The 25623-nt window shown below is 39.3% G+C and overlaps 2 protein-coding genes across 28 annotated transcripts in view; one reads left to right on the top strand and one right to left on the bottom strand.

Moving 5' to 3' along the window:
* The window catches only part of DCBLD2 (discoidin, CUB and LCCL domain containing 2), an 803840-nt gene that overhangs the window by 764417 nt on the left and 13800 nt on the right, over positions 1 to 25623 (top strand). For 9 of the 15 annotated variants that reach the window (XM_064587077.1, XM_064586291.1, XM_064586683.1 and 6 more), the window contains 7 exons: positions 2046 to 2196; positions 2960 to 3046; positions 3195 to 3320; positions 6721 to 6814; positions 8725 to 8774; positions 12081 to 12218; positions 12855 to 13794. In XM_064587077.1, the coding sequence (XP_064443147.1) occupies positions 2046 to 2196; positions 2960 to 3046; positions 3195 to 3320; positions 6721 to 6814; positions 8725 to 8774; positions 12081 to 12218; positions 12855 to 13324 (1116 nt within the window). In that variant the 3' untranslated portion in view covers positions 13325 to 13794. Of the gene's footprint in view, positions 1 to 2045; positions 2197 to 2959; positions 3047 to 3194; positions 3321 to 6720; positions 6815 to 7134; positions 7258 to 8724; positions 8775 to 12080; positions 12219 to 12854; positions 13795 to 14364; positions 16426 to 25623 lie in introns of those variants that run through there. The other 6 variants (XR_010409667.1, XR_010409722.1, XR_010409603.1 and 3 more) reach the window with 5 other exon arrangements.
* ST3GAL6 (ST3 beta-galactoside alpha-2,3-sialyltransferase 6) overlaps positions 14919 to 25623 on the bottom strand; it is a 61807-nt gene continuing 51102 nt past the window's right edge. For all 13 annotated transcript variants that reach the window (XM_064592657.1, XM_045902725.3, XM_045902722.3 and 10 more), the window contains 4 exons: positions 23343 to 23529; positions 23060 to 23197; positions 19504 to 19656; positions 14919 to 18124 (listed from right to left, as the gene is read on the bottom strand). In XM_064592657.1, the coding sequence (XP_064448727.1) occupies positions 18038 to 18124; positions 19504 to 19656; positions 23060 to 23197; positions 23343 to 23529 (565 nt within the window). In that variant the 3' untranslated portion in view covers positions 14919 to 18037. The remainder of the gene's footprint in view (positions 18125 to 19503; positions 19657 to 23059; positions 23198 to 23342; positions 23530 to 25623) is intronic.

Genomic DNA, 25623 nt, shown 5'->3' with positions numbered 1-25623 from the left:
TTTCTCTCTCTGTGCAGCTGTCTTCTCTCCTGTACTCTATCTTACAAATTCTAGCTATCTTGGCCTCTCCATCTCTGAGCTCAGTGTCCTCATTTTGGTGAGACCACCAAGGCTCTCTCCGGACAATATTGGGAAAATAGAAAGGCTCACCTCATGTGTTTCTCTTCTCTCGGGGATTAAAGCCCTATGCTGCCTATTGTCCAGTGTTGAAAAACCCTTGTTTCATATATCTGATTTTCAGATGTTTAAGGCAAAGAGTAAACTTAGTCCCTGTTAGTCTGTCCTGGATAGAAGTGGAAGTCCTTACACTGAATTATACAGAATACCAGTCTCTTGCCTCACATTAGCCCATCTGCTCCCTCATCTGCCTCCAACTCAAGAGTAATTGGTGTATTCATTTTCACACCCTTTCTAAGCATGCACACATGCATAAGCACATAGACTGAGACAGCTTTTGGGTTTGTTTTCAGAAGATAGGAATGAATATACAACTTGCTTCATAATATATTGCTTTTTAATAGCGTGCCATATCTGTGTGCGGTAATATCCTGTAAAATTTAAGTTCCTTGAGAGTGGGAACTTGGACTTCCATTTCCATCTTTATCCTCATGACTTCTTGCGACCTTGCTACACACAGGGGCTTATAATAAATGCTCATAGATTATAGCAGATCTTTTTTACTTAGTTTATATAAAATCCTTTTCCTTTAAGGTTTTTTATAAAAATGAAACTGTGGTGTGGAATAAGACCTCAGGGATAGTTTTCATGTCCTAAAGTGATTATTGTTCCTGTAACACTAATGTAATAGACTGCAAATATTTGCCTTCATTTTATTTCAGAGTAATAGCTGAGGAAATAATGGGAGTTTACTAGTTTGGAAATTATTATAACTTCAAAACAAACCTTGTAGAAAATGAAGGCTATTAACATGTCTTAGAAGTTTACAATCTAATGCTTTGTGAATCAGCCAAAAGAAAATAGCTACATTTGGACATGACTTAATGGAAGAGTTAAACATTTACTTGCTCTCACATTAACTGATAAAATACAAACCACTTTGATTTTAGGCAGGTATCTATTTATTAGTAGCCTTTAGAAACTAGCCGGTGATTTGGCCTAAAGGAACAAGGAGGACTTTTCGCTTAATGGAGCCCTAGAGTTCAGTCAGGAGACTCGGACTCAAGTCACTGCTCGGTCATTGACTGGTTATGCAGTCCGTTTACATTCTGGAGCTGCACTTTTCTGGGTTCTGCCTACTTCATGGGGTTGTCATGCAGAACAGCTGAGTTACTTATATGAAAATGCTTTTGTAAATAAGCTCTTGCAGTGTTACATACTATCATTATTTGCTTGAAATGGTTGAGGGGATGAAATAGTCACTTGAAATCGTATTCGTATAATACATATATATAATGCATCCGTTGCTGTTTACTTAGGATCATTAAAATTAGGCAGGCAACAGTGTTTCAGAATCACGTGTGTAGTTTAGATAGCAGCAGAGAATGAAAATGGATAATACAGGAACTGTCTTTATGTAGTTTCTCCAGTAGGTGGAGGTATATTGCTGTTATGCATTCCTTAGTGTATGTTCATTTTCTGTCTCTTTTCTGAGAGAAAAAGTATGAGAAGTACACAGTAAAGCATTTCCTCTAAGACCTTGTATGTTCAATTATGCTTTACTTTGAAAATTAATATTTTTAAATAGCTGGTAGTGCCGCAGGACTAGAATTACTCATTTACTACAAGAATTACACTGTCTCACTGCAGCTGAAACATTCTTCTCAAATTGCCAAATTAGCATTTTTGGTATGTTTCAATCATTTTAAAATCATTTTTGTATTCAGTACTCTTAGTTTTTGATGAAGAATGTGCAGCTGCTTAATAGTCCAAATTATGATTAATTTATTTTCTGAGAAATTAATTCTTACGGTCATACTTTACAGATCTCATTTAAGGCCCAAAGCAAAAACCAAAAATATGTTTCAGTGGAACAGTTTAGCCCTGACCTCTGTTGACATAAAGTACCAATTTTTTGTTTTTTAAAGATATTTCAAGGAAACAAAGATTATCACCAGGATGTGCGTAATAACTTTTTGCCACCAATTATTGCACGTTTTATTAGAGTGAATCCTACGCAATGGCAGCAGAAAATTGCCATGAAAATGGAACTGCTTGGATGTCAGTTTATTCCTAAAGGTAAAGCAACAGTATGTAATTTAATTTAAAATGGCTTTGCTATTCTCAGAGAAAATAAGTAGTGATAATATGAGTGTTCAGCTTTTAACTACAATATCTTCTTAAAGAGGATTTTTAAAAGAAATAGTTATCCTATTAAAAAGCCAGTTACCAGAGTGTTTTCCAAGGTTACAAGTGGAAGAAGAGAGCATCGTCAATGAGATAATGAGATGAGATTGCTTTTCAGATCTAGTCTCAATCTTAATTTTTAATCAGGTCCCATGAAGCATAATATTGTACCATTAACACCGATGATTATAACAGTAACCCTAGTCTAAGTGCCTTTTCCTTTGAAAAAATTAAAAGTAGAAGTAACTTCCCTCAGTATTCTAGAATATTTTAATACTTTATTTACTGTTTTATCTCCAGAACCTTCCACAATGCCCCCACATAGTGGGCCCTCCACAGTTATTAAATGATTGAATGAGTAGTATGTCAAGCTGTGATGATACTTCTGTAGCTTTAGAGTTTAATGTCATCCACCTCCTCCGTGTTCTACGAAAATTATTTTAAAACAATTTAATTTCATAAAAAGTGAGAAATCCCAGTAAGTTTGTATGTTTAATGCATAGTATATTTATCCTTCTGGCATATTGCTGTCCAAGATTTAAAATTACTGGGCAGAAATAAATCCTCTAGGATATGTTGAAGATATTTAAATTACTGTTTTTAGCTATGACTCTTATAAGCAAAATGTATAAACTTTTCTAAACCATTTTTCAAGGTCGTCCACCAAAACTTACTCAACCTCCACCTCCTCGGAACAGCAATGACCTCAAAAACACTACAGCCCCTCCAAAAATAGCCAAAGGTATGCCTCCTTTAAGTGTGAGAATTCGGTATTCCCTGGATTTGTGGTATAATTTTACATAAATGTATTAAAAGCATCATAAAATAACTTTGTTTTAATCAAATTGATGTAGATAAAAGAATAAAGAGTTACTAAAACTTTTTCCAAGGTCGAGCCCCAAAATTTACTCAACCACTACAACCTCGCAGTAACAATGAGTTTCCTGCACAGACGGAGCAAACAACAGCCACTCCTGATATCAAAAATACTACCGTGACTCCAAGTGTCACCAAAGGTATGCAAATCCAGAAATTAACACCTGTTACATAGTAGCATTTTATATTGTTTATAACTTAATTTTCAGGAGCATTTCCAGCTTTTAAACCCTCAGTTTCTTTTCCTCTTAACTGTATTTCTTTTTTTTTTTTTTGAGGGTTTTTTTTTAATTTATTTGACATAGAAAGAGGGAACACAAGGAGGGGGAGTAGGAGAGGGAGAAGCAGGCTTCCAGCTGAGCAGGGAGGCCGATGCAGCGCTCGATCCCAGGACGCTGGGATCATGACCTGAGCTGAAGGCAGAAGCTTAACCGTCTGAGCCACCCAGGCACCCCCTCTTAACTGTATTTCTTAAGAACAGAAAAAACTTGGGTGCCTGGGTGGCTCAGTTGGTTAAGTGACTGCCTTTGGCTCAGGTCATGATCCTGGAGTCCTCGTATCGAGTCCCGCATCGGGCTCCCTGCTCAGCAGGGAGTCTGCTTCTCCCTCTGACCCTCCCCCCTCTCATGTGCTCTCTCTCTCTCTCATCTCTCTCTCTCTTTCAAATAAATAAATAAATCTTTAAAAAAAAAAAAAAAACTTTTATTATTCTCCTTGGAAAAGAAACTGATTACATTGCTCTGATTTCTCTTCTCTGGCGTCATTGTAGAATTGTTCTTTAAATATTTAGAGATGGCTGCTGTATTCTGGGTCTCCTCTTGTGATCTTTTTTTCCCCACCACAGCTAAACACAAGGAGTCTCTATTTCTAGAAATAACTAAAACCATACCAGGAAACAAACTTTTTTTTCCCCCCCCTTTTTTTAACCCCCTCTGGTTACATATTAATTTGTTGGATAGGGAATTTGGTGGCAAAAAGGGAAGAAGGGGGAAAAAACCAATTTGGGTGGAAACTGACACTTTTTAAAAAATACTGTGAGTTAATATATTCATTAAAAAACTTCAGTCTCTATTTTGAAAATGTTTACGATCACAATTTTTTCATATTATAAATATAAATGTAGTAGAATTTACTTTCAAATTTTATTACTGATAAATAAGGTATTAACACATATGAAACATAATACTTTGATTTTACTAGTTGTTGAAAAACAAAATTCCAGTTGAATTTGGAAGAAACCATCAGTGTCATAGAGGAATTAATTTCAGTGTTGGCAGATAAAGCATTTCCAGGAAAGTGCCAAGAAGAGAAAGCAATTCATTCCGAGTAACTTGTGCCACCCAGAACTTTATTCATTCTCATTTTCTGAAAATTTGCCTGATTCAGGTAACTCTCTCCAACTTTCCACATATCACTTTTTTTCCCATCTTCTAAGGTATTTTCTAAACAGACCACTTTCTCATGCTGCTGGAAAAGCTAAAGAGAAGACTTCCTAGAGACAAGAGATCTCAGTGTCCCACAGAACTTATCATTTTACAGAAGACGTCTGTTTGGGCAGAATCCCAGACCACATGTCTGGATGGAAGAACAGTCATTTGAAAGTATTGCTCATCTTAAAGTCCGATTATAGAATCTTAAAATCTCAAGACTAAAACTGTCCTTAAAGTGTTTTCTTCCAGAGCTAGCATTCCTGTAAGCTTCAGAAGAGTAACAAAGAATGTACAGGTCTTTTCAGTTAAAGACCTCTTGTCTCCTTTTCTCTGGGATGGTGGTATATAGACTTTTTATTCTTTTTTGAACCTAAGCAGATTTTTTGAAACCTCTGATTAAATCGAACTGTATCTACCTGAACCTGATTATTCTCTCTCCGGTTTCACAAATTTTAGGGATAAAGCACATTTACCCTTCTGACTTCTTAGTGCTTTCTAGCCCTGAGTCATGATCTCTGTTTTATGCACTTCTCCTTTTCCATTTTTACATCCAGGCTGAGAGCGATGCTAGAGAAAATCATATCGTGGTCAGATTTGTGCCACTGTAGCTTCCTGAATCCTCTCCAGATGGGGCCCTCAGCACCAGCCAGGGGTCTTTCTCTTTCTCCGGTTAGCTCTTCGGTCTCTTCTCAGCAGTCACTTCTCCATGTGTTTCAAACCCTTGACTCAGAGATTCTTTACTCACTCTCAGTTACCACTTCAACTTTTCAAAGAAAGTAAAAGCAAGTAGAAGGAAACTCCCTGTTTGTGGGGCCTGTAAACTCACCTGCACCCTCTGTCCACTGCGTGGAAGGAGGAAGTTCCTTGTACTGTCCAAGGCTGATCCACCTGTGCCCTTGTTGCCATCCATCCACCTTCTCAGAGGCCTCAGGTTATTGATTATCCTCTCCCTCTCCCGCATCAGCAGCCTCTTTCTCTCTTGGATACAACCATAAGGGTACCTAAGACGCTGTGGGTGAGGCCCCACAGTGTCTGGCGCTTAGCCCCCAGCAGGGATCAGCAGTGGCTGTGGCTGTCCTCATTGCCAGGATGGGGGGTGGGGGGTGCAAATTAGGGAAGAAGCTGGTGTCTCCAGCGACCTTAGGCAGACCATTTGCTGTATCTGGGCCTGGGCTTCCTTATCTGTGGAGGGAGATAAGAGGATTGAATGATCTCCTAATCCCTGCAGGCTCAAGCATTGTCCTTTTCTGCCCTGTTGATACAATTGGCTTTTTCACACTTAACACTGTGTTGTTATCTTCCCATATCTATAAATATTTCCCCCATCCCCCTAATAGACACATTTCCAATTGCTGGATAACATTTTACTATGAGAAAGATATTATGATGTATTATTCCCTTTCGTTTTTGGGCATTTGGATTATTTCCAGTTTTTCACTCTTGAAGATACAGAAGCCACTTTAAAAATGCATCTTTGAATGCTATCTTAATTTTTTTCTAAGAATAAATTCTAGACATGGAATTGCCAAGTAATCAATTTTTATACATATTGCCCCAAAATGATACAGAAAGTATCCATTTAAAGTCCCATAAAAATAACTGTTTCTTGATATTCTTTCTAACAATTATTCTTTTAAATACTTGCCAATTCGATGAGCAGAAATAGCATCTTATTCTTGTTTTAACTTCTGTTTCTGTGATTACTAGTGAAGCTAACATGTTGAATACTCACGTTTTTTAATTGTATCGCTCATTCATCTCTGCTGATTTTTCTGTTGATTGGTTTTGACGTGTAAATTCTGTCATATATAGATGATCGTAACCCTTTATCAGATATTCAGAAATATATTCTCCAAGCTTTTCATTGATCTTTCAGTTTGTCTTGGTGATTTGAAAAGCTACTATGAAAAGTTTTAAGTGTATACAAAGCTGAAGCAAGTAGTGTGACACTTCCACGTTATCTGTGAAAGCTTCTGCCACTACTCACACACGCCCATTCTCGTTTCATGAACAGTGTGTGTGGCAGTTTTTGAGATAGAAAAGCTTTGAAGGATGATGTGGGTAACCTTCCCGCTTTATCTTCATGACTGTGCCTTTGGTGTGTTTTCAGATGTAGCCTTGGCTGCAGTCCTAGTCCCGGTGCTCGTCATGGTGCTCACCACCCTCATCCTCGTAGTAGTGTGTGCTTGGCATTGGAGAAACAGGTGAGTCCCTAACCAGCTCACCTGCTTGGTCCTAGAAGGGGTGTTTCCAAGTGTGAAATAACAACTAGATATACAAGGTGAACTACCATTCACCGTTTTGAGAAGGGGAGAGTTAAGGTAGTTATTAAAGTCAAAATACATTGGTTTGTCCTTTCCATAAAAAATGAGTATGTTCAATAGCATAGTCACTGAGTGCCTTTATTGTATCAAAATCTGCTTTACGTGCTGGAATATACACGTTAATAAGAACGACAGTCTGACACATAATAGTTGCTTAGTAATATTTCCTGAAAGAACGAGACACAACTCCTATCTCCCAGGTGTTTGGCAGGGTTGATTGACAAGACACGGAACTGTAATATGGCTGGAGGAGTTCTTTTTGAAGTGCCGGGGAGCGCAGATGTGAGAACCATGAGAGTTATCTGAAACCTTTTCTGCAGGAAAGAGTAATCCTCAAGTTTGTTTCTCCTTAACGAGAACCTTGGATTTGCCTGGATGGAGGAAGGTAGAGAACAGCCCAGACTCTGCTTGAGCGAAGGCACAGAGACGTGGAGTGCAGGCAGGGCAGTGAGTGCTCACGCGCGGGCGGGGCACGGGAGAGTGCTGAGGAAGAACTGTGCAGGCGCAGCCTGGGCCTGGGTCCAGGAGGGCTTCGGGGACAGAGGGATTCAGGTTTCATTCGGTAGGTGGGGGTCTCCCTGAGGGGGGTGAGGCAGACGGGTGAGATTATGAGATGAGGCGCAACTGTGTGTCTGCTAAGGAAGGAGGAGGGGTCCCAGATGATCGGAAGTTTCTGGCTTGTGCACTTAGACCAGGAGAGATGTCCTGGGTGGAGATGACAAAGCAGGAGGGACAGGTTTGGTGGACGAGAGAGTGACTTCATTCGTTCCCTCAGCTATTTGAGCTCCTGCCTTGTGCTGAGTACCGAGCGTGTGCTGGGAGTCCAGTGTGAGCCCCAGAGTTCACAGGCTGGGAGAGGATACAGTGCAGAAGACGGGCAGCGATGGTACCGCCATACACTGCATGCCGCCAGAGGAAACTGAAGTAGCAGCTGGATCCTGGATTCATGGCTGTAGGAAGGCCGTCTGGACAGAGACCCAGCAAGTTACTCAGAGGGCAGGGAAAGTCCAGGGTGCTCTCGGGGAGCTGGGTAGAAGCAATAGGAACAGTGAGGACAGCAGCAACAGCTCGTTTTTATACAGAATGAAAGCCGATTTTAGGCATTAGTGTAAGTTCTTCACATGGTTCAATTCTTTTAATCCTCAAAACAACCTACAAAGCAGCTACTGTTTTACAGAGGAAGAAGAGACAGCGCATACATGACTTGTCTGAGGTCACCCGGTCCACCCGCAGCAGAGCGGAGTGGTCAGTCAGGCAGTCAAGTCTCATCCGCTACGGTCAAAGCCCAGAGGGCGAGGATGGGGAGGCGGAGGCAAGTCCTGAGATCCGTTTTGGCTGGTGCTTAAAGGACCCTATGGATGTTCAGATTCTCAGGACAAAGATGGAAATCAATGGATTTTGCATAGTTTGTATTTGAAACTGAAACAAACCTAATAATAACTTTCCCATAAGAACTCACACATCACCTGTGGGTCTTTGATGAGATTCTTTTTATCTACAGTCTTAACCTTTCTTACTCCTTTATCCCTTAAGCGGGAAGTACCTTGGGTAACAGAATAACTATCTCAGGAGATGGTTGTGTAAAATTTATTGAGAGTTCAAAATTTATGAGTTTCAGCAGTGGCGACTTTGAAAGGCAAATGAAACAGAGGACCCTGCCGGGTAGGTCAACAAATGGAAATGTGTACTCCTGACTAACTATTAACTTGAGTGTTTATCCTGCACTTCCAGAGCTGTCTTACTCATGAATTCACTCTGTTTGCTAACATGTTTTTTCTCTATTTTTCCAGAAAGAAGAAAACCGAAGGCACCTACGACTTACCTTACTGGGACCGGGCAGGTAAGCCAGGACTTTGCACCCCCTCCCATCAGGGGAACTGCCACCCCTCCAGGTGGCAGCAGTGAAAGAGGAGAGCTGTTTTCAGGCCCACATAAACTCCCCAGCACTTGGGAGAAAAATGATCTTCCTCTAACCTTCTGATCATTTTTACTCTTCTATAAAATCTCTTGTAGCCAATAAGTAATGCAATGAAAAGTAAGGATTTCTCATAATGCGCCCTCTGTTCCTTTCTCCTGGGAAACCTGTGCGGTTTGTGCCATTTGTGCACGTATCTGTTTTTCTTGAGGAGACCAGCTTTCTTTGTGGACTATGTAAGCACTGTGGGCCTGATAACACAGTGCGTGTGTGTCACTGTGCTGTGGGTGCTTCCCAAGTAGAGCCTAGCAGTTTGAGAATCGGGAGGTCGGCCGTCTCTGCCGTGATGAGTTGTCGTCTTCTGAACTCTGCTCTGTGGGGCAGAGGGCAGCAGGTGACACCAGAGGCCCCCTGCAGGTCTCCTACTTTCTGGTCTCGCTACTGGAACAGTTAAAAGGCAGAAGAGTTCACCGCTGTGACTAACGTAGAAAAAAAGCAGTGGTGGGGGCAGATTCTGTGCTGCTAACACCCCAAGGTAGATCTTGGGAAGTATTTTTTCAGAAAAACTTATCAAAAGCCATCCTACAAGAAACAAACTGTATTTGCCTGCACTTTTATAGGAGTGATTTGCTTCTGTATATGCTTTTGATAGAAATTTCTACCATGTTCTGCATTGCACTAGATATCCCATCAAAGAAAAAAAAATGAGCTTGAACAACTTAAGGAATTAGAACAAGAACAAACTAAACCCAAAGCAACCAGAAGGAAAGAAATAATAAAGATAAGAGAGAGAAACAAAATGGAGAATGGGAAAATAGAGGAGATCGGTGAAATCAAATGTTAGTTCTTCAAAAAGATCGATAAAATTGACAAACTTTTAGATGGAATAAGAAAAAAGATTGAAACTACTAAAATCAGAAAAGAAAGTGCAGGCATCACTGCTGATTCTACAGAAATGAAAAGGATTATGAGAGTATTATGAACAATCGTATGCCAAAAAATTGAATGAACTAGGTGAAATTGACAAATTACCAGAAATATAAAACCTACCAAGACTAAATACAAAGAATAGAAAATCTGAATTGACTTGTATATAACTACTAAAGAGATTGAGTCAATAATCAAAAATCTCTCAGAAAAATCCTACCAAACATTTAAAGGAGAATTAAGCCTTAAAGATTCCACCAAAAAAAAAAAAAAGCTGTTAGCACCAATAACTGAGCCAACTATCAGGATACAAAGTCAACACACCTTTTACCTCCTTGGTTCAGTGAACTCCTAAGTATTAATATCAGTTGCATTTCTGTACACAAGCTGAACAATCTGAAAAGGAAATTATAAAAAGTTTCACTTACATTTGCATCAAAAAGAATAAAATACTTAGTTCATTTAACCAAGGAGGTAAAAGACTTGTACAATGCAAACTAGAAACATTGCTAAAGAAATTTTAAAAAGACATAAATGAAAACATACCCTGTGTTCGTGGATTGAAAACTTAATACTATTAACATGCCAGTACTACCCAAAGTAATCTACAGATTCAATATCAATCCCTATCAAAACTCCTGTGACATTTTTTGTACAAACAGAAAAATCCATTCTAAAATTCATATAGAATTTTAAGGGACTCCAAATAGCCAAGATAGTCTTGGAAAAGAAGAATAAAACTAGAAGATTTCACACATCCTGATTTCAGAATTTACTGCAAAGTTAATCAAAGCAGTGTGGTATTGGCATAAATACACACCAGTGGAATGGAGAGCCCAGAAATAAATGCTCCTAAATATGGACAAATGATTTTTGGCAAGGGTGCCAAGACCATTGGGGAAATGACAGTCTTTTCAACAAATGGTGCTAGGAACATTGGATATCCACATGTAGAAGAATGAAGTAGGACTCCTACTTAACACCCATTTGTAAAAATAAACTCAAAAGTGGATGAAAGACCAAAATGTAGTATCTTAAACAATAAAACTTGTAGGAAAAAAACACAGGACAAAAACTTGATGACATTGGACTTGGCAATGGCTTCTTAGCTATGACAGCAAATGCACAATTAACAAAAGAAGAAATAAAATAGACTTCATGGAAATTTAAAAATTTTGTGTGTCAGAATACACTATCCGGAAAGTAAAAAGGCAACCCACAGAATGGGAGAAAGCATTTGCAAATCATGTATCTGCTAAAGGATTCATACCCAGAATATTTAGAGAACTTCTAAAACACAGCAAAAAAACAATTCACAAATGGACAAAGGACTTGAGTAGACTTTTCTCCAAAGAATATATACAAATGGCCAATAAGCACAGGAAAAGATGCTCAATATCGCTAATCTTTAGGGAAATGAAAACTGTGAGATAACACCTCACACCCATGAGGTGTCTCCTATCAAAAAAACAGAACAGTAAGAGTTGATGAGGATGTGGAGAAATTAGAATGTTTGTGTACTGTTGGTGGGACTGTAAAATGGTTCGGTGCTGCGGAAAACACTATGGCTGTTCCTGATAAATGAAAAATAATGACCATATGATCCAGCAGTTCCACCCAACAGAATTAAAAGCAGGATCTCAAAGAGCTATTTGTACGTCAGTTTTCATTGCAAAGTTATTCACAACAGTTAAAATGTGGAAGCCACCCAAGTGACCATCTGCTGAGGAATGGAAAAGCAAAATGTGTTGTATAAGTGCAATGGAATATCATTGAGCCTTAAAAAGGAAAGATTTTCCGTAATATGCTACAAGATGGATGAACCTTGAGGACATTATGCTAGGCAAAATAAGCCAGTCACAAAAAGACAAATACTGTATGATTCCACTTAGATGAAGTACTTAGAGTAGTCAAAATCATAAAGACAGTGAAGACAGTAAGATGGTGGTTGCCATTGGTGAGGGGAATGAAGAATGGGGAGTCACTGTTTCATGGGGATGGAGTTTTAGTTTTACAAGACGAAAAGTTACAGAGATAGGTGGTAGTGATAGTTGCACAGCAGTGTGCACGACTTTTAAGCCACCTGACCTACACTTAAAAATGCTTAAGATGGTAAATTTTATGTAATGTGTATTTTACTACAAAAAATAAAAGAGAGAGAGATTGAACATAGAGGCTAGTTTGTACTAGTGTGTTACGTAAATGGCTTAAATGCAACAGGATTTCTCCCGTAAACAATGTCATCATTTCAGGCCTAGGGTTTTATTTAATGGTCTTTCTTTCTTGCTTACAATCACCATGAAGGTTGGTGGAAAGGAATGAAGCAGTTTCTCCCTGCCAAATCAGTGGAACACGAGGAAACCCCCGTTCGCTACAGCAGCAGTGAAGTTAATCACTTGAGTCCAAGAGAAGTCACCACAGTGCTGCAGACGGACTCTGCAGGTAACCGCGTGCGGCCTTCGCCACAGAGTGGAGGAAGAAACTGCCACACTAGGCTGGAAATTTGGGATTTATGGTGTCTTTTCTCTTTTTCATATGTAAGAGATGAACGGTTTTCTTGAGGTAGAACTGCTTTTTAAAAGGATGACCTTGAGAGAGTCATTTCTGCACCTTAGATGCATACTCCTCTTTTTTGGAGAACATTTCAAAAAGCTCTGGGCATTTTTATCTGTTTACCTGGAGTTTTATTTGAGTGTGAAGAGTAGGAAAGCCGTAGCGAGCCTTACAGTATTTATCCTATTAATCTAGTACATATTTATTTTAAACACTGTCCTATTTGAGAATATTCTAATAATGGAATGGGTTTTTTTTTCCCCAGTGATACACTATTTATAACCTGAAGAGCATATACATTCTTTGTAAAATTTCATGAATGAGGCTCTATGGCATATTAACTTCTTAGGAGATACAAGATAACATGTTTAATTTTTTTAAGTTGGTTCAGGTAGAGAAATCCATAGGTCTGTATTGATAGGAACAAAAGTGCTGTAAAGAAGGGTGTGTTTTGGGTGTCGGGCTACGGCTGATCCCTGTGTGAATGAGGTGACCTTTCTGTCGTTGGTTCTGTGATATCCACAGAGTATGCACAACCACTTGTGGGAGGAATTGTTGGCACCCTTCATCAGAGATCCACCTTTAAACCAGAAGAAGGGAAAGAAGCAAGTTATGCTGACCTAGATCCTTACAACTCCCCGGTCCAGGAAGTCTACCATGCTTATGCTGAACCACTGCCGATTACCGGGCCCGAATATGCAACCCCAATCATCATGGATATGTCCGGGCACCCCCCAGCCTCAGTTGGTCTTCCCTCAACGTCCACTTTCAAAGCTACAGGGAACCAGCCTCCCCCTGTGGTGGGAGCCTACAACACTCTTCTCTCCAGGACCGACAGCTGCTCGTCCGCCCGCGCCCAGTATGACACCCCAAAGGGTGGGAAACCAGGTGCCAGTGCCCCAGGCGAACTGGTGTACCAGGTGCCACACAGCACACAGGAGGCGTCAGGGGCCAGGGGGGATGGTGAATGTGATGGTTTTCAAGAAACTCTTTGAAGGGGATGCTGCTTGTTACAAAGCATGGTTGTAAAGCACATGGCCTTTCTTGTGTGTTAGTGGTAGTAATGTAGAGAATGTATTACCTGCCTGTCACAGCTGTGGTCGGGGAAGATGTGAGGACCGAGGTACAGGGAACTGCTAATCTTGCCATCTTGCTTTAAGAGCATTCCTGTGGCAGTGACGGCTTGCCTGTTAAATTTCAAACATCCTGTTTGTTACTACTGTAAAACACGATTTTTTAATACAGAAAAAGCTCCCTACTATGCACTTCAAAGAAATTAAAAATCACTGAGTATTTATTACCGATGCTGCAGGTACATTGATGAACTCGAGGTGGCTCTGTACGCCTGACTGGCAATAACGCGTGGTACTGTTCTTGAAATGTCTGATGGCTTGAAATGTTGCTCTTTGTGAAAGGTGGGTACTATCATGAGTTCTTTCTCTTCCATTCCTATATTCCTTATGGATTTTTTTCAAAAATTAGTGATAGAATCATCGTTTTGGTTGTAGTCGTACACTTACCTATCTTTCCTTAGGAAGGTCTATAGTGGGAAACTGACTTGCGAAGGGTGGGGTCATTGATTTTTCGCTTTTTGACACTCTGAAGAGCTTTCACACTTCATGGTACGTGACCTGGTTTCATCCCTGCTTGTTCTGTCTGGGACCAGCCCCGTTCTTGTGTTTATAAACTGTTTTGAATTTTTTTTTAGTGAGTGATGCTTGCTTCATCAGCCTAATGAATCCTTTAATTGTAAAAAGCTCTAACAGAGATTCTCTCCCTGCCCCCAAATTTATTTGCAATGGGATTGGTCCTAGGCGAGTTGGAGGGCATCTGAGTGAACACTGTAGACAGGAGTCCTTATGTTTACCACAGCGAAAGGCTTAGAATCATTCCTCAGAAGTCATATAAATTACTCTAAAAAAAAAAAAACACAAGAAAACAAAAAACGGATTTGCCCTCTTTGATTTAATACATAGAGATGTTTCTCTGAATCTGAAGTTATTTTTGGTCAAAAAGTATTTCTAATTATCCACAGTAAAATACTGAAAGAAGTAGAAGCCAGCATGAATTCTTCAACTCTGTGTGAGGGTGCCCGCTCTGTGTCGTAGGAGTTGTGACAGTCCTTTACTGCATGCCTGTGGAACAGATGTTCTAGCATCCTAGCAGGTGAATATTGACGTCTGTTTTTGATACTTCCAGGCAACTTCTTTGTCACCATTTGCCCAGAACTAGTTTTAGATGGGTGAAATAAAAATTCATTTAATTTATTAGCCCATAGTGTAAGAATCTTTAAAAATCTTTGGCAAGATGAGAAGCTGGCCCTGTGTTTAAAACATATACTCTCCCATCAGGTTCTAGCCATTTCTTGATTGTTTCCAGAATTTGCTAGATGTGAGAAAAGACAGTGTTCATTTTGCTTGCTTCCAGGTATATCAGTATTTTAAAGTATTGCTTCAAAAACAATTATTTCTGCAGCCTCTCTGCCATATAGTATTATTTTTGTTGGTGTTACCTTCATTTGCTTTTGCTTTTCCAGACAAACTTTGAGGCATAATTTTATTCATTGAAAAAATATATTGTTTCCAAACATTTGAAACAAAAAGCACAGATGTTGAACTTTATTAAGACATGAATGTGTAAAGCACATTTATTAATGCAGTCATCCCCTTTCAGGTGGGAAGAGAGTAAACCAATTTATTTTTTTATTTATCCTCAGTACACAGTGAACGTACTTCTCCAATCACATGCCTGTTTGAGAAGCTTTAAGAGAAATGACCCCATTTTCCCAAAGATGCTTGTTTTTATTTAATTTTGTGCACCTGATTTTCCCATGGAACTTTTTTTGAGAGGCAAATGTTTTCTTCTCAAATGATGCATGTTTTTGCCACTGTGCAGTCCTTGAACTACAAGTGATTTTTACAAAATAGTTTTTATTGCTTTTGTATATTTTACTTTCCAAATGAAGAGCTGAGCCTGATACAAAGGGTTATTCTGGTTTTGTACTTTTAGTTCATTTGTTTTCATATTAGAGTTTTGTTTTGGGTTTTAACTACATTTATATGTCTGATGCAGCTGTGGAGACAATCAACTGAAAATGTGAAAGTAACTTTTTTTTTTCGTTACTAAATTCCCTTGAATTTTTACTCTTTGCTTGAAACATGTTAAAGACTTAAGTCACTCTGGTTTATTGGATTTTTTTTTCCTGTTAACACAATGATAAAAATCGAATCAGTGGTACAGCAAGTGTGGCCCCTGCAGGTTTTCATAACGTCACACCAACTTCACTGTTACATAATCTTAGGAACCAGCACAGTTAAAGATATTGTGAATACTGATTTATATTTTATTAAAAGCTATAACACTAAATAGATCCTATTGTATGTGCAGGGTCTAGTCCAGTTATTTAAATTCAAGTTTCACTATTTGCACTTTGCATTGAACAATGGGTTTATCCGCTGATGAAATGGTTTGTGTAGAGAATTTATACAGCAGTTGAAACTATGGTGTCATGTGCACTCTTGTCCTCCCCTGCCCCAGTAGAAAATGCACTCATCTAAAATTCTGTGGAAGGTGAGAAAGCTTGAACTTCTTTGCCTTGGCCCCACATTGACACCTGGAGAGCATAAGGGCTATGGAAGCACCAGGTCAGAGGACAGAACTAAGATTGTGGGACAAAAACTTTTCAAACCCTTTTAAGAGAAATCTGTTGGGCTCTACCTTTAAGAAAAACTTCCTTTTAGCTCTGCTTTTCTGTTCTGAACTTGAAGTCCCTAAACTGCAAAATCTAGTAAGTGTTGGATGGTTATTAAAATACTTTTTAGTTCAACTGTGGCACCAATTATTTACTCCAATTTGTGACTAGTTTTTTTGTTTGTTGTTTTTTTGGCACTGGGAAAGGTGGAAACAAAACATTGAAATACATATTGGAAATAAAAATGGTTTGAGGGTCAGTGATATTCTCCCAGAATGTACTTTTCTTACCTCGGCATGTACTGTAGTCACTCAGTATTTGTATATGTTGCTAGAATTTAGATTGTATAAATAGTGAGATCTTAATGTGTTCGTGTGTTTTTAATAAATTGTACATATGTATCTTGCTGAGAATTTCCTTTGGCTTATATGAAACCACGTTGAAGTTTGTAGCCTTTTCTCATACTACACAAAATGCCAGATTCCTCAGTTTTAGCATCGCTCAGAAATTGTACTGCCATTATTCTAGACCTTACAGTAACATTTGAAAATGCTACCAGTGGTTTTTTACTTTTACTCCAGCCCGGACCATCTGTTTTTGAAGCCTAAATTAGTTCACAGACTGCATTTTGTGTGGTAAACTCTGACTGTGTGGTAGGAGGGAAAGGTCACGCGAACACCCATCTTTTCCACCTCAGAGTTATTAGAGGAATCCAGTGAAACCATGGTACTGTGCAAGCATGCTCGTGCTAACAGAACACAGTCCATATTTAATGTCCAGATCTGGCTTAAATCAACCCGGAGTTTTCTCCCCCCTTATACTGCGTTTGACATACTCTTTAGAGAGGCAGGTTGGTTTCCGGTAACACCAGCTGTGTCTCCCAATGATAATTATTGTTCAAAAGATTAACAATTCTTTCAACTCTTACCTCTTCTGAGAACTTTTAATTCCATCCCTCTTGTAATTCTCTTCTCTTCCTTTTTCCCCTCCCCATAGCCCTTGGCTGTATTAAATGAGAAGGGTCACTAGCTCACATTTGTTCGAAAGGTTGGTTTTGACTTGTTTGCATCCAGTAGGACTCTTTTCTGATGCACCCTAGGCAGCCAGGTAAGCCTTCCCTTTGAAGAATTGACATTGTTCATGAAATTCCCATTTAAATCCAAAAAACATCTTGTTTAGTCTCAAGGATTTATCTTCATTTTTCCTAATTCAAATAGTAAACTTTCAAATTTTAATATATTAAGCCAGGCAGAAAATTTAAGAATGGTCTCCTTGAGCTTGCCTAGCTCAGCTACTTTGTATGAGCTTTAAAATAATGCAGTCACCAGGCTTTAGTAATTGCATTCTTAGATTATTTACTTGTCCAGAATTTCATGTTTAGCCTATTTCCTTCACCTTAAAAACACCACCTTCCTTCTACCCGATTACTCATTATAATCATGGTTCACTTAATTGCAAGACAAAAAAAGCTTAATGAAAACAGTATGATCTTAGATTTCCATAACCATACCTACTGTTATGTTCAGGGCTGCTTTAAGATTCAAATCTGTTTCCTCAGCTACAACAAAAAGGAACAATCATCTAGCTACATGCCTAAAGTGGTTCCAGTTTGCCACATCAAGGCACAAACACATGGCCATTCCCCACCAATTTACAGTAGCCAAATGTTGTGCTCAAAACTTGTGGTCAACTAAAGCCCCTTATTAGGAAGTCACATCCTCTCAAAAGTCTAAGATGAACTAATTATAAAAAGATGTTTAGAAACACTTCGGAAAACTAGCTTGTTTTAAAAACAATGCAATCAAAACTTCTTTCCCTGATAACTAAGCATATCTTGGTTTTTATAAATTAAATATATTCACAAAAATTAAGCTGGTGGTTATGAATCACCAGGCAGTAAAAGACTTAATATACACAATTTTTTGACAAGTGCATCCAACATATTTAAAAATAAACTAAAAATTGCCGTATAAAAATAAAACTAATACTGTTAGCGTCGTCTTCTGAGTCTGTAGAGTCAATCTTCAGTCAAGTTGATTACAAAGTTTTTTTCTATAATGTCCTTCAAAAAGAGCTGCTCCGCTGTCACATTGTGATATGCATTCTAGAGAAGAAAAGGAAAAAATCATCTATCCCAGTCTCAAAACATTAACAGCAACAATGGGATACACTGTATCTAAAAAGCTTCTGAATAAAAAACTCAAGTCACAAGTATACAGGTAGACTTTAAACTTATGTTACCTTTTTCTTTGCTCATTCTTTTGCCAGTGTTCCCTAAATTTAGCCTGCTGTTTCCCCTTAAATCCTCACATAAGAGCACCCCTTCTTATCATTCCCCCCATCTCCTAAATCAGGATATAAAACTAGAGACCAAAATTTTAAGTCAAATGGGTTGATCACTTTAATAAAAACAGCACCTGAAATTCATAATAGAAATCAGCCTAAAGAAGCAATTGTAAAGCATGGCTAAGATAGATTTTTTAAAAATAATTCTGTTCTATTGATGGATATCCTAATTTTCCTCAGGAAATTGTTTCAATGTTCTGTTATTTAGATGGCTAGAAATCCCACAAGTGCTAAAAGATTAGGGCTGAGGAGAAATGATCCTGAAGTCTGTCGCAAGCACCTAACACTTGAACTACTCAAGTGTTTGTCTCACAAGGGGTAGGAGATGAGGTAATATATGAAGGTCTGACCTGAATAATACCACGTCTTTGGCTTATGGTAGTGTTTGGGGATGATGACCTAAGGGGACTGATTACATAGGATATATCCCTACTTTACAGCAAATCATTCATATTTCCATATTAAAAATGTACAGATAACATTTTAGTCCTATCATTTGTGATATGCCACTAACCTCAGACAACTCCTTCCCATTCAGTTAAGTCTTAAAGATCCTATCGACCACCACTGATCTCTAATTCAAGAGAAGCATGATCTACTATAAACGTTTGCAACCTTTTTGACCATGAATATTCCCTCATGGAGTGAAAACGTTACAGACCTCCCCCTCTGCTTAACTAAAAAATCTGTTGAAAAGCACAGCAAAAAGTTATATCATCTTCCCAACTCCAAATTTACCTTCATCTTTACCATGTTTTCAGTGCTCAATCCTCTTACGTGGATGAGTGTCCCTGTTCCATGGCAATGCTTTTAAGTGAGTTTGAGATTGTTATCAACAGCAAGTTGCCTACATGCATATTTAAATAGTGCAAACATGATCTAAAATAAGGCTTGGTGTCTAGAGGGGTTTAATGCTACTTGATAATAACTATGTCCTATTCCCAAGGGTCTGAGGCCCACAAATTGGAACTGCCTGGATTTGAGTCCCAGTTTCAGTCTTTGGTAACTCTTGGGTAGGGTTAAGCAGCTCTCAAACTCTCAAAACCTGTTCCTTCAGTAAAAATGATAGAAAAGAAGATAGAGGCTTTGCAACTGTAAAGATCAGAGATTATACCCAAGTGTGTATGTATATATTACCTTATTCATCAAAGACATGGTGGCATTCCCATAATAGTGCAAAGGACTCTTGAGGTCAGAAAAGTTGTATTTAAAACCAGCAAGGTGAACTTCATGACATATGTGAAAGGCCAGCGTGATGGCAATAATTCCTGTTGTTGGGTGTTTGGGTTTCTGGGGAAGGAAATGAAAGTTTTTTTAAAACTCAAACAAGATACTGGTTTCCAAAGCATAGTTGGGTGACCTCATCTTATAAAACCAGGACTTCTGAACAGGTCATCGGGTGAGAAATACCTAAGTTAAAACCTCATCATGTCTAAGGCCCAAGCCCCGGTTAATTTCCTAACTCTGAAAAGCATATAAACGTGACTGAAATCTTAGAAAAATCTTTCAAATAAAACTTAACTGCCGTATTAGCCCAGAAGACAAATATCAAACGAAGAAACACTGAGGCACAGGAAAAAGGATGCTGCTGCCTCATTTTATAAAACATGCTGAGTCAGGCTTCCTGTGCAAACAGCAGAGCCTGCAAATTTTGAATCCGTACACGAAACGTAAAGACAGGTTAATTCACTAATGGATGGTTAAGAGGCTTCACATAAGCCTTAAAATAGATCTCTCTTTTTTTTTTTTAATTTTATTTATTTGACAGAGAGGGACACAGCGAGAGAGGGAACACAAGCAGGGGGAGCAGGAGAGGGAGATGCAGGCTCTCCATGGAGCAGGGAGCCCGATGTGGGACTCGATCCCAGGACCCTGGGACCATGACCTGAGCCGAAGGCAGACGCTTAACAACTGAGCCACCCAGGCACCCAAAATAGATCTCTTTTACCATCCTAATAACTTAACCAGCTCTAGGGAAAGACATCAATTAACTTCAGTGGCAAATAGTAAGATTCTGACTTCTATAGAAAATAAAAATTCCAGATGTATACAGAGTAATGTCTACAGTCTCCACTGGATCATTATCAATTTAAAAACCAAAAAGGAAAGAAACCAAGCATCCCTTTCACATATACATATCTCCTGAAAATGAGTAACAGATGATTGACAGGAGGATCTTCATTCAGTTTTAATTCTCACCGGGATGGCCTCCAAAGACAAAAACAAAATACATCTTAAACTTTTTAACACAGCCATCTAAGGAGATTTCCTTTCATTAAGGTAAGACTTACAGATTCCATGGAAATAACACAATATGATTTTGAGAAGGAGAATAAAAATCCAAGCAGCACAATAATATCAAATAAACTTCAGGAGGCAAGCTCATCTGAAAACTGCCTTTTGCATAAGCTTTTCTTTACCCCATGCCCTACTGTGAATACCATAAGCCTTCGCCATCTGCCAGAAAGGGAAATTAGTGGTTGGGTTAAAAACCTGGGATTCATTCAACCTCATTGATCCCATCACTTTTTCCCACTTCTGTCCCTCCCCTTCATGTCCTCCGCTTCCTTTCTTCATGCCTTAAAGGACTTCATCCATCAGTATAATCCTTCCATTTTCTGCATCTCTCACCCACAGAAATAGATCATCACCTGACAGAATCTTAACCCTGGCTCAACCCACACCCAAGCAGCAGAACAAGCCAAGAGAAGACAACATACATGCCCGGGTACACATTCATGGCCAAAGTCTCAAGTGGGTGTTCAGTATTCCCCTAGTAAATTTCCATTCCTACTCTCCAAGAGTTTTATACCTTTATATCCAACAGCCTCAGCCTCCATCCCACGTCAAACTGCCTATTTAATCCTTATTTCACTAACAGAAACCGAGAAGAGCTATACCAGCTTCCCAACTTCCAATCTACCTTCATCTTGACCTGTACTTTCAGCGCTCACTCTTACATGGATGCGATGTCCCCGTCCCTACCTATGGCCAACCTCTCCCCTCAGGCACTCTTTCCATCTCTTCTCTCTCACCAGATCGGATTCTGACAATGACCCACTGCTCTCCTCATCATTTTCTTCTGTTGAATCGTTCTCTTCGTCATATAAATGTGGCATCTGTCTTTAAAACACAACCATGCAAGCAACCTTCCTTGATCCCGTGTCTTTCAACCATTTCTCTGCCCTCTTTTCTAACAAAACTCCATTAAAAATTTGCCTCCACTTGCTCATGTCCCATGTTCTTTTTAACCTAATTCAAGCAGGCTTTTGTTTGTTTGTTTCCTTATCCACATCATCAATATGACTTCACATTTCCAGAACCAGGCTTTATTCTTTGTGCGCAAACCCTGGATAGCATCCCACATAACAGACCTCTCTGAAATACTGCTGTGTCCTCAATTTGGCTTCTGGGATGCCATGTTCTACTGGAATTTTAATCTAGTTACAACTAGTTTTAACATCATCTCTAAGATCAGGGTCTTCCTATTCTTTTGGAGATACTACCTAAAGCAAAAAACAAAGGTTGTATCTGATCTTACCTCACTTAGGAAATAAATTCAACATTCAGAAGCTGTTTTTTCCCCTTAAAATTACTAAGAAATTACTAAGTTGGCCTTTCCTCTCAAAATTACTAAGAAATAAGGCTTAAATTTAAAACATTTATGCTTTTTGACTTGGGAATTCCTCTTCTAGGAGTCTAGCCTACAGAAATCATACAAGTGGGCTGAAAAGCCCTATAATCAATCACATGCATTTCTAGGTAATTTAGAGAGGAAAAAAGCTGGATACAAACAGAAAGGTCTATAAATAGGGGAATAGCTAAATGGAGAGGGGAAATGGCAGAAAATATATATATATACACACTTGATATATATATATTCTAAGTTGTTTCATTATAAGCATTAGAATCTAATTATTCTAAAGTTTAGAACTTTTTTATCATACCAAAAAAAAAGACCAAAAAAACCAGATACATGATGTGTGTTTATTTCGTTGGATTTTCCCTGATGACTAAAAAGGGAAACCTCATTTCAGCTGAGCTCTTAATGTCACACAGTTTTTCAAGCTTCAAATGAAAAACCGATCTGTGCCACGGGGTCCAGAGGATACTGTCTTCTAGGGAATGTAAACAAAAGGGCTACTAGAGTCAAAGTCAGTGAGACTCCTTTTAATTAAAAAATTTGGAGTTTCAGCAATATCTCCTCTATGACCTTAGAAATATTTCTGAACTACCCTGCCTTTCCTCACCTTTCCCCCGGCTTTCCTGTGATATTTTTATCAGAGTGCTTGAGACCGTTCTTTTTAACCTCAGTAGCCATGCGCTTGTCCAGAGGCCATCTGGCTGCTCTGAGCAGAGACCGCCCAGCCGCGCCCCCACCCCGCCGCCCCCTCCTCATCGCAGAACACTGAAGACGAGGTTATGAGAAATGAGTCACTGGGGCACGCAGGAGGAGACCCCAGAAGGGCTCCACAAGGGCAGAAAAAAACACTCCACCTAAGGTTCTTTCCTTCCTTGCAATCTGAAAAACATAAACATAATACCCACAGATACCTAATTTCACTACCTCGGATGTGGCCTTCAGAAGCCACCTTGTGAGTCATGGTTCTCATCCTTTCTGAGAAACCTAGGATCTCTCCACCCTACCCTAGCCAGATCTTTAGTTTGGAACTGTGCAAAGAAAAATACGTACCTGATTTTTGGGAAATACTTTTGGGAAGTGAAGCAGTTCATAAGCTGCCATTCTGATAATGAAAGGATCTAATATTCTGATTTGATAAGGTTTGTAGACCAAGTTTAAGGCTGGTTTCTTCCAAAAACCGTTAGTGTTCTGAAATTTTAAAAAAACAAAAACAAAAACAAAACAGAAAATAGAACATTGTGGTTGTCTTTTTTTTAACAAAAAAAATGAAAATTTTTTTAATAAAAAAAAAAACTGAAGGTAGTCAGAAGGCAGATCAATGTTGCCAACTTACTATTTTGCCACCCGTCAGCAGTTCCCACAGCCACTTTAAATCAAGCGGCTTAAAAGCAGTGAGAACCGCCGTAGTATTAGGATCATTGTGATTGGGATCTGAAAAAACAGATTCTGGATAAAAAAGTCGGAAGGTTGTCCTTCTCCCAACTTCCTCTTCATGTCCTAAAACAGGACCATTATTCATTCTGTGGGGAGTAAAACACACAAAATATGTAGACCAAGTGTAGTATGAGCCAATTCCATCCCAAGTTTCAGAGCTTTCAGAGCAGGACAGACAGCTGCGGCCACGGGCCCAGTGCGTCTAAAGCTACAGGGCAACGGAATTTTTTTTTTTTTTAATGCATAACAGCCAAGGAAATAATTCCCTTTCATGAAACGGCTGCTTGATCAAAGGCAGAAATGTTCATCTGGATTTGAACATTAATTGTGGGGCCACTGATAATTCAGTCCTACCTCCAGGAAAATCGAAGACTCAATAAAACAAAATTAGAACATAGAACCAAAGACTACTAGAGTTAAGAGAGACCTTGGAGGACATCCAGAGAAAACCCCTTGGATAAAGGCCCTGCAGTCCAGAGAGAGAAAGTTACTTGCCCAAGTTTACACAGTCATGTAGCACATGGACTGAGAAACAAGAATCACTCTGAAGGTGATCTGAAGACCCATCAAAATTGTTGAGCTCTGTAATAAAGTGATAATATAAAATTGCCGTATTATACCCATGCACAACCAAATAAATGTTATTGCTAGAGTGAACTAAAGAACCACAAAGGATCTACCATTGGGTTTGCGTATGCTCAGTGCCAAAGTTAGACATGCACTATTTACGCATACACTATGAAGGCATGCTATTAAAAGGAATGCTTTGTTTCCAAAACAGTGTCCCCCTGGGAGGATAAATACTGTTTCACCCTTTGCTACTGACTCCATGTAACCTAAGACAGTCTTAACACTTGCAATGACTTTCATAAATGTTGTACCCGTGGCATTCTCCCACAAGGGTTTGCTGTGGTGCTGGATGATCAAATGTTTAGACAACTATAGATAAGGAAATTCGTGTTTCAAAAATTGTCATGTGGATAAAATTTCACAGCTTCCTCAAAATGGAGAGTGAACAGAAAATAAGGTGACCTCACTATGCAGAAGCTCTTGGCAGCTTGTAACCCAGCAAAACCCCCAAAGACCGCCAGGTCATCCTAACGCACTGCCCCACTCTTGAAAAGACTATTCGTAGCCATTCCCAACACACACAACACAGGATGACCTTACTTCAACCTTTCAATGAGAAAATAGAGCTAGAAATGTCCTCATTTTCCCTCCACTCCATCTGTGGGACTCTTGGTAGCCATAACTACAATCCCAGTTTTCCTTTCCATTACAGAGGACCAACCACACTTGCACTCTGGAAGCCCATCCCATCTTGCTACCACACCAATCTCTTTGTTCATTTCCATCAGTTTACCAACATGCTCTAGAATCTCCTCTCTTTATAAAAGGAACAAAACAAAAAAACAAAAAAGCCTCCTTTGGTTCCATAACTATCTCCAGCTACCATCTCATTTCTCAACTCCACAGCAAAACTTCTCAAGAGCATTGCCTACACTGCTTTCTCACTTTCTCACCTGTCATTCTCTCCTCAAACCACTCTGGTTGGGCCACTCCCCATATCATGTCTCCAAGTCTGCTTTTGTCAAGAGTGTGAGTGAGCTTCAGGTTGCCAGTCCAGTGGTGAACTCTGTCCTTATCTTGCATGACCTCTCACCAGCTGGTCATGGGTGACCCCTTCTCCTCTCCTTTAAAACACTTCCTACCTCACTGGTGGATCCTCTTCCATCTCTTTTACTCTTTTTTTTTTTCTTTTTTGCTCAACCTCCAAGTATAGAGTATCTCAAGACTCGGTCCTAAGCCCTCTTCTGTGTTTCTCCCTGGGAAATCTTGCCCAGACCATGGTTTAAACATAGCTTACAGGTTGTTTACCATCAAGCCTTTAACCTGTTTAACCAAATGCCTACTTGACTTACCATTGCAAATCTAGTAAGCATCTCAAATCTAACATGTTCCCACAGAAATCTTGATTCTCCTCTAAACATCTTCCTACCCTAGGCTTCCCCCAGCTCAATATTGGTACCTCTATCCAGGCAATCTCTCAAGCTGAAAACCCAGGAGGAGGTATGTGGTTCCTTTATTCCTATCTCTCCTCACACCTAACACATCAACAAATCCTGATAACCTTACCTCTAAAACATGTCTCAGTCTATCCACTTACGTCCTTCTCTGTC

This window comes from Mirounga angustirostris, unplaced genomic scaffold (assembly GCF_029215605.1).
Source record: "Mirounga angustirostris isolate CCGP_5_RB_7025 unplaced genomic scaffold, mMirAng1.0.hap1 SCAF_1, whole genome shotgun sequence".
Taxonomy (NCBI): Eukaryota; Metazoa; Chordata; class Mammalia; order Carnivora; family Phocidae; genus Mirounga; species Mirounga angustirostris.
This window is presented reverse-complemented; position numbering and strand designations above follow the sequence as displayed.